The 14,663-nt window shown below is 40.5% G+C and overlaps 1 protein-coding gene across 1 annotated transcript in view; it reads right to left on the bottom strand.

Annotated features, from left to right (window-relative positions):
* The window catches only part of NPTN (neuroplastin), a 101,705-nt gene that overhangs the window by 45,033 nt on the left and 42,009 nt on the right, over positions 1-14,663 (bottom strand). Inside the window, exons 3-4 of the mRNA XM_073652762.1 lie at positions 4,999-5,179; positions 1,710-1,804 (exon numbers count right to left, since the gene is read on the bottom strand). Of these exons, the coding sequence (XP_073508863.1) occupies positions 1,710-1,804; positions 4,999-5,179 (276 nt within the window). The remainder of the gene's footprint in view (positions 1-1,709; positions 1,805-4,998; positions 5,180-14,663) is intronic.

Raw genomic sequence — 14,663 nt, forward strand, 5'->3', positions numbered from 1 at the left:
GTCACTCCCGGGTGACACTGGATTCGTCTTATCTTTTCCTATGATCTTTAAAAGGAGAGGCATGATATTAGGTTTAGGGTCCCATCAAAGAAGGGTACACCTTGTCGCAGCTGGTGGGCGCTCATGAATTGGCCAATTTATGCACCAAGTACCTTCATTTTTATAAATTTATTCTATATAGAAGTAATGCGGTTCCAATTTTATATATTCATTGTTTGCATACATCTTCGTGCTTACAGTGTGCTGCTGTATTGTTTTGATTTATCTTTAAAGGGAATCTGTCACCCACTGGGAGATATCAGACCTCTACTATGGGCATACAGGGTATAGAAAAGTAAATCTATACTTACCTGTGTGGCCCATAGTAGATGTTTGATTGCAGAGAAATCTGTTTTATAAACTCATTGTTGCACAGGATTGGCGTCCCCCGGATGCCAAGAAATCCCCGCCTATCTGTTTATTATTCCTCTAAATCCCTGCCTACATGCTTAGTTAGCATATCCCCCCCCCCTCCCCTGCAGACGTGCAGGGAAGGGGGGGATTTGGTAACTAAGCATATAGGCGGGGATTTCGGGGAATAATAGATAGACGGGGATTTCTTGGTGTCCCCCGGACGCCAAGACTGTGCAAAACGGAGTTTATAAAAACACTTTTCTCTGCAAGCAGACCTACTATGGGCCATACAGGAATGTATAGATTTACTTTTCGATAACCTGTATGCCCATAGTAGAGGTCTGATATCTCCCAGGGGGTGACAAGATTCCCTTTAAAGAATACCTGTCAGCAAAATATTTGATCCCCAACTAAAAGAATTAATGTAAAGTCACTTTAATGCTTATTACAGTCATACCCTTCTAGTAGAATTTAATTTGGTCATTAGTGAGAAATCTATTTTAAGTGTTATTCACAAGTGCATTGGGGCGGGCATTTCGCTCACCAGCTTTTCTGTACTTTGCTGCTCTCCGGTCGTGGTTGGCAGGACACTGAGGGAAGACTACACAGGCACCGCCATTGTCCGGGATTACTTCATCATAAGGGGCAGCACCTGCGCAGTGAGCTCTTGATGATGCTGCAATATCATTATACTGACTCCCGCAATATCATTAGGAGCTCACTGTGCAGGGGCAGTCATTGCGCTAAACTCGGGTGATGCACATTGAGCTAGGAATGACGTTGGGGAAGTCGGTACATTGATCTTGCAGCTTCTTCAGGATCTCACTGTGCAGGCGCCACACCTTCTGATGAAATTAACCTGGGCAGTGATGGAGCCTGCACATGGGAGACAGGTCACTAAAGGATGAGTGACCTGTCAATCAACGACCAGAGGTGGACAGCAAAGTACAGCAGAGCTGGTGAGTGAAGTGCGCACCTAGATGCACTTGAGAGAAAAACGTCAAAAATAGATTTCTCGCTAATGCCCCAAAGAAATTCTACTAGAAAGGTATGAATGAAATAAGCATTAAAGGGGCCTTACACTCATACCTTCAGTTAGGGATCGAATAACCTGCTGACAGGTCCTTTTTAAACTAAACTACGTTTTCTCTGAAATCTAGAGAAAAACATACCTGGATGTAATCATGCAGAACTGATTCATCATGTTCTTGGTTTTGGCAGCATGAGTTGTATGACCATTTTTCTTAAATCGGACACTGAAAACCATTTATAAAATTTACATTTGCAACTAGTTTTTATTTTGTATAGGAACGAACCTTTCACTTCAATAGTAGCATTCACAGGTGGGGAGCCTGAGAAGTTAAATACACACTGATATTCTCCAGATTCTTCAGCCTTTGGTTTTGCGATCCTGCAATCACAAAGTAGATATCAAGAGATCAGGAAAATGCTTTTAAAGTATTCAACACAATTATATGGTCTCTAAAGAAGCAATAAACGAGCGAGTTTCCCACACCTTTTTGTCTAGGCTATAAACATTAGTAGTGAACAAGAAAATAAGAGGATAAATTAAGTTTCAATTTAAATGACTTTTATATATAATGTCTAAAACAGCATCAGGTTCCTAGCCGTACCTGCATTTACTGTGGGGATTAAATAAAATGCTTCTGTAAGACCAATCACGCATGGTCTGCTACTGCTGTAGAAAGACAAAACTGACTTGTTATGTATTGATACATCAAGCGTACTTCTCTTTTACTTTTGAAGTCGCTAGTATACATTGGGGTAGATTTATTAAAACTAATTTTTAGACAGTGTAAACTTCGATTGGACAGTCTTAAGAGAGAACCTGATGGCTGATGCATGCTGCCCGATCCACAGGTAGCATGCAGCAGACCAGTTGGTGCCTGTCTAATACAGTTTGATAAATGTGCATTTTAAGATCAGCTTATTTTGAGCCACGTTGGCGTTCACTTATTATGTTACATTATTTTTACTGTGAAGCTCTTTGTCAACCAAACATCAGAAAATTTCTAAAACAATAAATGTTGCGCAAGGCATGCAACACAAATCTGGCTCATTTAGCAAAAGCACATCTCCTCTATTGTGCTTCTTACTCAAGCAAATTACTTGACATTTAAAAAGCTTTATGTATTCAGTTGGTAAGCAAGGGTTAAATGTTAACCGACCCCCCTTAAAAGGGTTGGTCACTTTACCTTTATTATAATAAAAAACAAATGATTTTATTTGCATTTTTATTTTACATAGAGGCAAATTAAACAGCACTTTGTATCATAATACATTTGTATCAGATATTAAAGAGTAACAGGTAGTTCAACAATTCAAAGAGGAGTGTGGAACATGCTCGCAAGAGCTTACAATATATAAGGGAGAATCAAATTTGTAAAAAAGTGCTTATATCTTATGGTCTAGCCATAATTCTAAATAAGGGTATTCCATTAAAGCTGCATGAGACAATCACAAGCCATTATCAGTCCATGTCCAGATACAAAGTGTTACTGAGTGCATGGAGGGTGTGGGAATAGATAATAGAAAGCACCTGATTCTGAGGAAATATAGGAAGTAGAGAACTGAAGAGAGATTAGTGAAGTGATAGGATTTTAACAAATGTGTTGGAAACGATTTTGGGGCACTCATTAATATAGAAGAATTATAGATTCTCTCTAATTGGAAACAGCTTGGCCATGTCTAGTGTTTTTCAATTAAGCGGGTGGCCCAGTGTATATCTAAAGAGAAAACTAAACTTTCAAGGTCGCCTCAATGGCCTCAGTAGTTAAAGAGAACCTGTCACCATGAAAATGTAGAACTGCCCACTGGACCGAAAATCTCAGAGCAGAGGTTTAAATCATTAAACACAGGTTATACAGAATCTTCTCTCACAAAATTATAAGTCAATCTATTCAGCTCCCCCGGCTCTAACATGGTACCTGCAGATCGGACTGCATTTTCATGTTGACAGGTTCTCTTTAACTACTCTGAGGCCATTGAAGTGACCTGGAAAATTTAGTTTTGTCGTGTAGTGGACTAAAGGGGAAGGGTCAGTTCAAGAGTGTTTTGAAGGAAACAGACATCACAGATAATGTTCCAGGGCAGCACTGGTCTCTGCTCACCGCGGTCTCTCCTTTACAATGCACACTGACCGTGCGCTCTCTTACTGGATCTTCACTTCTCATTAGAGCCGGAAGGGAGCGCACTGTTTCTGAGCATTGAAAAGGAATATTGCACAGTGAGCTCATACTACGCATACATCGGTATTGATAACCAAGGTATGCTCAGGAGAGAAAAGACTAGCTCAGTCCCTGAAATGGACGTCACTGATATCACTTTATATTAGGGCGGTGGCAGAGGCTGCAGTTGTGACTGATGATGTCCAGTTTGAGTATCCCAACATGCACTGGGGATTCTGAAACGAAAAGGTTATCAAATTGTAAATAAAAATAAATAAAGCAGCGTAGATGAGGAACGGTAGGGAGTTTTTAATTAAAGTACATTAGAAAAGCCATTAGATTATTACATTAAATAGACCTTTAGGATTAAAAGGGATGGTCTGAAATAGGGATTTAAAATGAAAATTAATTTCTGTCCTTTGTAGTACTTTTGAAGGGGTGGTCCAAAACTGGTCCTAAACTATTTTCTAATCTTGAATTAAAAATTCCCTATCCTTCCACAACTACACTAACTGTTTTTTTTTTTTCCCTACTTCTTTTATGACGCTTCGGTTGATACCAGTGCAGGCTCTGCCCCCTCCCTGAAACAGTAACCTTTGTTTCAGGCACTGGTCTAGTCCCTACGCGTTGTGCACAATGACAGTGTGCTCTCTCGCCAGCTCAGATCAGCAGTTACGAGCTGGCAACAGAGCGCACTTTCAGAATGTATTGTCAGAACACCCAGTGTGCGGAGACCAGTGACATGACTTGCAGGGGCGGTGCTGGTCTCTGCAAGTTGGGTATTCTGACAATGTGCACTAACTGCGCTCTGTTGCTGGCTCACTGTGATTGTGCACTTCATTCATGGACTAGCCCAGGCCCTGAAACGAAGGTCTCTGATGACTCTTCGTTTCAGGGAGGGTACTGACTGCAGCAGTGACTACAGCCTCTGCCCCCTGATGACAATTTGTTTGAGAATCCCATTGCATGCTGGGATATTCAAACAGTCATCAAAAATGAAATTATAAAAAAAAAAAAAAAAAAATTAAAAAAAAAAATTGTTAAATAGAGTAGTTAGGAGAAAATATTAAGATTATGTTATTAAATAAATAGGGATTTAGGATGAACAATATCTATTTTCAGACCACCCCTTTAAAAATTAAAATACTACAAAGCATCTTCAGCTAAAAGTGGAGAAGCAAACTATGAAGAAATGACTAACAATGCAGTATTCAATATACTTGATTACGACTTTATGACTTGTTTTATAGATTCACAGATGGACCAGTATAATGTGCAGGTAGGTACATGACAATCCCTGGACTCATAGGCTCCAGAGCCTGTTTGTAATGGAGGCTGAACTGCGGCATAATCTATGAAAAAGGAATACAAGATCTGAAGTGTTTTTTTCCCCTACACTAAAAGATGTATGGCTTACTTGTGTTCCATGGCAGTGCTGCTTGGAGACATTGTCAGAGAGCCAGAAATCTCCACACCATTCTTGGTCCAGTAGGTGCTTTGAACTGTGCCTAGGCCATTCTGGGTGAGGTTGCACTGCAAGAAAATGGGGCCAGAGTCTTTCTTTATAGTTACTTCATCGCTGGCATTGATTTTTGGCTCTGAAAGAACAAAGTGTTAGTATTTAAAGGTTTTTTTTATTATTTTAAATAAAAACACATTTCAATGTTTTTTGCACCAGATGTAATAATAAAATAGCATAATAGCATAAACTTTTATTATTGCATCCATACAACTTATTGTATGACTAACTTTTAACTGCTGGGATAGGGGAATGTAACAAAGTCCAAGACACTGAGACAAATGATGAAAACACAGAGGTCGAACTACAGTAAGGAACAAAGAAGATTCTTCATCAGAGCAGCAGGTGGTGGATCAGCTACTTCAGAAGCTAGGCATCAATCAAGAATATATACAGGAAAACGCAACTCTACATTTCACACCTAACCAGCTTACAGATAATACTTATACACACAGGCACAGAGTGTATATAGGCTTACCTGAGCACTCATCAAGCAGGGATGGTCTCAAATGAAATATCAATAATCCCTTTTATTGCCAGATGGAAGGCCCCCATGCACATTAGATGGTAAGCCAATCTCGCAGAAAAACAGCAAGTTCTGGGGGAGAAGCAACAGTGGACCGGGAGAACATACAACAAAAAAAATAACACTCTCAGTGCAGAGGTAACCGTTAAACCTCTTACAAAGATGAGGAGGCACCTAAGTACATGGTGGGGCACACTTCACCATAGAAGGATGGAGTGGAGGGGCACACAGAATATCATATTTGAAAGCTGCATGTAGTAGAGGTGAGGAGGGCACTTCACAGTTGAGGCCCATATTTATTAAAAATACTTAGCCCAAGTGTTTTATCTCCTCTCAGCGTCTGCTGACAAGAGAAGGGCCCTTCCACGTTACTGACTAATAAGGGGCTGTGTCCTCGAAACGCGTCCAGTTGTTCCCCTCCTAGGGACATGTTGTGATTTTTAAATTTGGAATAAAAGGATTTATCGTATGTGGCACCGGATTTTACCTTCTTTATATATCCTTCCACATAGCGTTTTCTCCTATGTACAGTGGCCCAGTCAGGGCTTAAGTCTGAACCCCCCGCAAAACAAGATTTGGACAAATGCGCCAACGTTGCTATCGTAGTCTACTACGTCTAGCTGGGCCGAGCTAAAATCGTCCTTCTAATTGTGACAAAAATCAGAATCATTCAGAAGTTCAGTAGAAAATTAGCATCATTAATTTGCTTAATCACGCCCAGGTTTACTGCTGCTTATTACAGTCAGAGGAACGTGAGCTGACACTCATACAGAAAATGATTACTTCAATTTATCGCAGCTAAAGGTGGTTCTATAAGTTGTTTACTCAGGTTTCCGTCACTTTCAAACTGCTTCGGCATTTTGTCCTAGTTTTTGTTAAATAAAGATACTGCGTAATTAGTCACGTGTTGTTGCATTTACCTAATTTTTAGATTTTTTTAAGGACCGCATGATTTTTATTATGTGTTACATAAAACCATAGTATTCAAAGAGGGTGTACTTAGGTATTTCATGAATAGACCATTAGATTGCAGCTGCAGCTAGATGGTTAAATTCAATAAGTAATACAACAGAAAAGTTTGTCGCAATTATTCAATAAGCACTCCCATCAAAGTTTTTATTGTTTTAATATATTGCAATCATTATATAGCATACTGATAGGGAATTTAGATTGTGAGCCCCAATAGGGACAGTGCCCATAACGTCAGTAAAGCGCTGTGGAATGAATGGTGCTATATAAGTAAAATAAATAAATAGCACTGTGCACTTACAATTGCTCATTTTTGTGTTAAGCGAAAGTGCTCGGATAAAATGTTATCCGAGCATGCTCGTGTGCCAACAGTGTCTTTGGCGTGGTCGAAAAATTGGTTTGTGTTGCGTTCAGCTGGTATCACTAGGGGAATTCACTTCCTACATGGTCTCAGGAAATGGCACAAATGTGTAACATGGATGTACTCCATTCAACAAAAGAAAATCAAATGTGAGAGGCAAACAATTAGGGCCTCACATGTACTGGTAATTATTCCCTGCTGCCCAGGGTAGGATTTGGTATTGCATGTGATATACTACAGGGACAAGAAGGGCACTGTTAAAGGGTTTGTCCAACCCTTTAACAAATGTGTTGGGGAATTACAGTCATGGCCAAAAGTGTTGGCATCCTTGAAATTGTTCCAGAAAATGAAGTATTTCTCCCAGAAAATGAGTGCAATTACATGTTTTGTTATACACATGTTTATTTCCTTTGTGTGTATTGGAACAACAAAAAAACAGAGGGGTAAAAAAGGCAAATTAACCCCTTTAGAGCCCATGTCGTATTAGTACGCACATTTGCGTACCCCCCGTTCAGTGAGGGCTGCTGCGCTGAGCCCTCACTGAACCGAGCACATGTCAGCTGATTATTACAGCTGACATGTGCCCGCAACAGCCGAGGGTGGAATCGTGATCCACCCGCGGCTGTTAACATGTTAAATGCCGCTGTCAATCTCCGACAGCGACATTTAACGCGCGCTTCCGGGTTGCGCGTCATAAGCCCCGCCCACCGGCGACCCCGTCACGTGATCGCGGGTCGCCGATGGGCGTGCATGACAACCCAGGGTCTGCAGCAGATGCCTGTGGTTGTCATGATCTCGTCGCTATGCGCGCCACCTAGTGGTCGGCGCTCATAGCACAGGACCATTTCTGCTATATGCAGGGGATCTTCTCGTCCCCTGTATGTAGCAGAGACGATCAGAGAACTGCTGCTTCTAGTCTCCTATGAAGACTATTGAAGCATGCAGTAAGTGAAAAAAAAAAATGTTTTTAAAAATATAAAAAAAATATAAAAGTTTAAATCACCCCCCTTTCGCCCCATTCAAAATAAAATATAAAAAAAAAACCCCACATACACATATTTGGTATCGCCGCGTTCAGAATCGCCCCATCTATCAACATAAAAAAAGAATTAATCCGATTGGTAAACGGTGTAACGAGAAAAAAATTCTAAACGCCAGAATTACGTTTTTTGGTCGCCGCAAAATTGCAATAAAATGCAATAACGGGCGATTAAAACATCGGATCTACCCCAAAATGTTATCAATAAAAATGTCAGCCCGGCGTGCAAAAAATAAGCCCTCACCCAGCCCCAGATCCTGAAAAATGGAGACGCTACAGGTCTCGGAAAATGGCGCTATTTTTTTTTAGTTTTTTTTTTTACCAAATTTTGGAATTTTTTTTCACCACTTAAATATAAAATAACCTATACATGTTTGGTGTCTACGAACTCGTAATGACCTGGAGAATAAGAATGGCAAGTCAGTTTTAGCATTCAGTGAACGTGGTAAAAAAAATAAATAAAAAACAACTGTGGTATTGCACTTTTTTTGCAATTTTACCGCACTTGGAATTTTTTTCCCGTACACGATATGGTAAAACTAGTAATGGCGTTGAAAAGTACAACTTGTCCCGCAAAAAATAAGCCCTCACAAGGCCATATTGTCCAAAACATAAAGACGCTATGGCTCTGGGAACAAGGGGAGCAAAAAACGAAAAAGCAAAAACGACAAAACCCAAGGTTGCGAAGGGGTTAAACATTATATAAATATATAATAAATAAATATATATTTTTATTTTTTTATTTTTTGCTGGTTTCCATCAACTGACCTGCACGATGGTTTGTTTGGGTTTTTTTTAACACCATTTTGGAGTACATATGATAATTTGAATTTTTTTTTATTTATTTGGGGGATGTATAGTGATCAAAAATATCAATTCCGGAGTTTCAATTTAGTTTTTTTTCTTTTTGGCGTTTAGCATTTACTTTAATTTTATTTTTCAAACAACTTTTTAAATTCGTACTATGTTTCGTCCCCGTAAGACTATGTTCCCACAATGAGTATATGGTGACATTTTGATGTAGCAGATTTTCTTCAGTATTTCTGCACACATTAGCTAAATTAGACTGCAGACATGCGAGTCCTCATAGTGCGAGCTGTCAGGCTTTGTGCCCACTATGCGTTTTTCAAGCGTATTTGCTGTGGAATTTCCGCAGCGAAAACGCTTAAAAGCTTGGTAACACGTGCCCCATGGTCCCCAATGATAATCCGCATGTGCTGTGCACATGCTGCGGAAATTTCCGCTGCAGATTATCATTGCGGAAAAATATGCAGCATGTCCATTAATTTTGCAGACACGCAGCTTAATTGCCGCCATTGACTTGCATTGAAATGCATATTATCCGTGTCAGCACATTTGCACACACGGATATTATGCGATTCTATGTGCGGATGGTACCCAGGTTTGGAGGAGACTCTCCTCCAGACTCAGGTACCATAGAACCTGTTAAAAAAAAAAAAAAAAAGAATTTAAAATAAAAAATAAAGATTATACTTACCTTCTGATGGCCCCCGGTCTCCTCAGCGATGCGTCCGGTCTATTGTATGGGTCGCGGTGGTGTGAGGACCTGCCATGACGTCATTTAGTCATGTGACAGGTCACGTGACCGCTGACGTCGACGGTCGCGTGACAAGTCACATGACTCAATGACGTCATTGCAGGTCCTTTCACACCACCGCGACCCATACAACAGACCAGACGGAGCGGAGAAAATACCGGGGGCCATCGGAAGGTAAGTCCTGTATAATCTCTATTTTTTACCATTTGTATTCTTTTTTTTTTTTTTTTTTTTTTTTTTTTTTTTTTAACTATTACTTGGTCACACTATATATGCCGGCTGCATGGATTTATATAGTGTGACCAAGCTGTCAAGCACTTTTCCAAGAGATGCTAAAATCGCTTGGAAAGCGCTGGATAACCCGCATGCAGAAATGCATGCAAAAACGCTTAACAAACGCTTCTACCTGGTGGGAAAAACGCATGTAAAATCCGCATGCGTTTTTCCTGCCAGGGAGAAGCGTAAAAAATATGCAGCATTTCTGCATCATGGGCACTTAGCCTCAGGATTCTCCAGTGCTGGGAATTGGTGGTCATGTGACACTAAGTATGCAATTTGTATACTTCTGGCCACATTCTTACTAGCAGTGTCTAACCTCACTCAATTCACTTGTTTTGAAGAAGGCTGTGTGACTACATGTATGCAAATTTGGTCGCACGCCCGAGATGCCTATAGAATCCTGACAGCATGCACACTGAGAATTCACAAGTCTGCAGTCACGGAGTGACTGCAGACTTTGACCCCAAGCCTGCAGTCACAGAGTGACTGCAGACTTTGACCCCAAGCCTGAACAACCCCTTTAAAATTGGCAACTCAGGTCAATGGGTCCTTTTTGCATCACAGTGCATCCTATTTTTACTGTCATCTAACAGGTAGAAGCTTGAAAACTTTTTTTTTTTCTCTCATGATAAAAGCTAATGCTTCACTAGTCGTACAAAACAGAAAGATCAAAAATAGATAAAAAATCAAATACAGGAAATTGATTACACACACACATTAATATATATATATTAATGTGTGTGTGTGTGATCAATTTGCTGTATTTGATTTTTATCTATTTTTGTTCTGTTTTGTACGACTAGTGAAGCATTAGCTTTTATCATGAGAGAAAAAAAAAGTTTGCAAGCATATAATTTTTCAAGATATATAATCTTGTACACAAAAAAAAAAACCACACTCGAGGACAACTGAATGAATGAGGCCTAAGAGCCAGGGCTGTGGAGTCGGAGTCCGAATAAGATGGACCAACTCCTAAAATATATAATAAATTGGGTACAGTAGTTCAATGCAGTTTGTGGGGAATATTTTTTCATAAGCATTTGGGAAAGTTATGAATTGTCCTATAAATGTCTGTCCTATTCCTGATCTAAGGGTCTAGACTTTTAGCGGAGATGAATCTGTGCTACAGTAAATTTATCACTTAAACATGAGCCATGCATGAGGGAGTCGGAGTCAGGGAAATTGAGGAGTCGGAGGTTTGGCTTACCGACTCCACAGCCCTGCTAAGAGCCCACATACATGTCTATACAACCTTTCTGCATTGCCATGAATCCAAAAATATATTTTACTTCTTTATGGACCAGTGTATGCATCAATTGAAAAATGTTATAAGCCTACAAAAAAATTTGCATACATACTGATAATTTATTTATTATTTTTTAGGGAAATCAATAGTACACGTGAAAATAATTAACATTGCAAAATATCTCAGAGAAATCTGCTTCTTTCTCCTTCTGAACGGATCTTAAATTTTCAATTTACAGGAAAAACCTGTTTTCCACCTGACAGCTGGTACATGCCGCCTGATCCATAGGCAGCATGTGGCATTGGCTGCCATTTCAGCAAAGGCATGTTTGACTTTGAAACGCAGCAGCGTTTCAGAGAAAAACATACTTCAGAAGCTGGCCTGGGACCAAGCTGCACAGGAAACAAGTCTGGCAGGCTGGTCCAGGACGACTTCTCACCTGCTCAAGTGACAGGTCTCTGTAACTCTGCGTGCAGGTATAGGGAAAACCTGCCATTACAGTGGAGAAGGCGGCTTTCAAAGTATGTTTTTCTCTGAAACACTGCAGCGCTTCAGAGCCAAACATGCCCGGCTGAGATGATCTAAACAGTTTAAGAGCTCAATTTAAGGGATGGCAGCTGGTGCTCAAAGGTCTATGGAGAGGAGAAGGTGGGAGGAACTAAAGGCAGACAGACATTTTTACTCCAAGTTTACCAAAAACAGTTACACTTTAAGTGCTGTGGTCCAGTGTTAAAGAAAAAAAAAAAAATGAAAAAAAAACAAACACACACACACCTCTCCCACACTGGCGTCCTTCCAAAGAAGTCAGCACTACATGTCCCTCAAAGCTTGCGTGACATTGGCTAACATGCTCACATGACATAGCAATCAGCAACAGCTAATGGGCTGCCTGTTTTAACACTCCCATCAGATATCCAAGATTTTTCTGAGCAAAGCAGCCCATCTGCAGCTTCTAATTAGATACAGTGCTCACGTGGCACAACAATGCCATTGTCCCTGTGTTAACTTAAGAAGAAGTTGGACAATTAGTGGACCATTCCTTCAACGCCTAATTAAGAAATCAAACAAGGTCAACTAAATCTGACATATGCCAATCATTTGCTTAGTGCATATAGTTAGCTTTTTAACCAATCCAGCTGCGAGTAATGTAGACTTCACTAATGGTATGTACACACATGGCATCTTTTACACAGCAGCGTACTTGCAGGTTGTTTTTTTTTTTGGGGGGGGGGGGGGTTTGAGGAAAAGATGCTTCAGGAAAATGCCAGTCTTTTTCCTGAAGCGTCTTTTCAGATGTCTTTCAGGCTATGTGCCCACAATGCAGAAATGCTCCGTATTTCCCCTGGCAGAAAAAACGCATGCGGATTGTACATGCGTTTTTCTTGCCAAGGACATGCCGATGTGACACGTTCTTCACATGCATTTCCGCATGCGGGGTTGTCAGGCGCTTTCCAAGCGATTTTAGCATCACTTGGAAAGTGCTTATCAACTTGGTCACACTATATAAATCCATGCAACCGGCATGGATTTATATACTGTGACCTTAAAGAATGTTTAAAAATAAAAAAATAAATCTATACTTACCTTCCAATGGCCCCCGCAGTCTTGCTTCCCTCCATTCTCCCTTGCCGGCAGATCGCAGTACACTGAAGGACCTGCCGACGTCAGCATTGCGTGACCCATCACATGACTATGACGTCAGCGCAGGTCCTCCAGTCCATCGCGATCTGCTGGCAAGTGAAGAGAAGGAGAGCGGGGGCTGTCAGAAGGTAAATATAATATTTATTTTTTATTTTATTCATTTTTTCACAGTTTCTATGGTACCCGGGTCTGGCGGAAAGTCTCCTCTCCTCTAGACCTGGGTACCATCCGCACATTGGAACGCATGGAATGCGCATCTACATATACAGTGATGCGTAATCCATGCGTTCTAATGCAAGTCAATGGCGGAGAAAACGCAGCAATTCCGCAAAATAATTGGTAGTGCTGCGTTTTTTTCCGCAATTATAATCCACAGCGGAGATTTCCGCAGCATGTGCACAGCACATGCGGATTATCATTGGGGAACATGGCAGGCTTTCTACCATGCGTTTTTTTAAGCGTTTCTGCAGTGTTTTTGCCGCTGCGGAAAAGCTTAAAAAACGCATCGTGGGCACACAGCCTTACAGCCGTTTTTTAATATTTTTTGTATTAAATTGTGAGCATCTTCCAAGTGGATGATGTCACAAGAATGTACTGGTGACTTCTTTTAAACGCTTCACATCTTTGAAGACAAAGCGGTTAAAAGAAGTTCAGAAAGATGGAACATTTGCACAGCAAGTTATTTTTACTTTTTAGCAATTTTTTAGCTGTTTTCAGGTGGATTTCACTTGAAAAACACGCATGTACATAACCTAAGGTTGGACTCACTCATGCAGTTTTTAAAGATTGTTTTTATTCCGCTTAAGCCAGAAGGGAATCCAGAAGAAATAAGTATACATTCTTACTTTTCCATTTCCTTTGAATCCATTTCTGACTTTAGTATTAAAAACTGCCGCAAACTGCCAAAAACTTATGTATGTGATTCTAGCTCAAATGTGAAGAGTTGCTGGCTAAAAAGGAGTACACAATATAGTAATTAACCAGGATGTAATGACCATGTTTTTAGGACATTGGTTTAGAAACGGTGGTGAAGATTTACCAAGTTAAATATACTAGAATATGGTTCAATTTGCACCAGAAACTGGAATACATGGCTTGCTTCACATGTATTAATACCATTGTGGCATTTCTGTTGTGGGACCACCAGAGTGGCACTTGGCAACATACTTTTTCCCTCCTTGCTTTGCAAATGTAATCCAGGAGGAGAAATGAGACATCTTTAGACAGACGCATCCAAGGCTCCATAATGCCCGCAATGGCTGCGGGTCTCTGGATCCAAACTTACAGTCTTATGTGTCTATGAGGATGTAAGTTTGTATTGCATGACCCACTGTCAGTCCTGGCATTGCAGTTCATGTATGGACCATGAAATACGCTCACCTGAACTTGGCCTTATGCAAGTATTATTACTGCAGGTGGTATAAAATTAGACTAGAAAGTCAAGAGGTACCAAATTAGCCACTTTGATTTGTCACCTTTTTAACCCCTTCCTAAATGTGTCATGTGTCAGTTATATGAGGTACATATCACCTTTTGCTACATTTTTGTGGCAGACGAGGTGACAAACACTGCAATTTTATATCTTGGAAGGTTTCACTTTTCCAGATGCAGCAATGTCAAATGTTTTTTTAAATGGACAGCATGGTGGGTCAGTGGTTAGCAGTGTTCCAGTGTTCCTTTGCAGCGCTGGGGTCCTGGGAGCAAAAAGAACAAACCCACATTTTAAAGCAGTGATGGGATTATTGCCTGTGCAGGTGATAAAATTATCACCTGGACCATACTAAGGAATTCCTGAAAACATGACCTGTTGGTGGCTCTTGAGCACCGGAGTTGGGCAACACTGCTCTAAAAGACATACCGATACGGAGTTTAGATTGTGAGCAGTAATGGTGACAGTGATGATAATGTCTGGAAAGAGCTGTGGAATTAATGGCGCTTTCTGCA

The sequence above is a fragment of the Phyllobates terribilis genome, unplaced genomic scaffold (genome assembly GCF_046119375.1).
Source record: "Phyllobates terribilis strain yellow unplaced genomic scaffold, ASM4611937v1 Scaffold_11__3_contigs__length_659146591, whole genome shotgun sequence".
Classification (NCBI taxonomy): Eukaryota; Metazoa; Chordata; class Amphibia; order Anura; family Dendrobatidae; genus Phyllobates; species Phyllobates terribilis.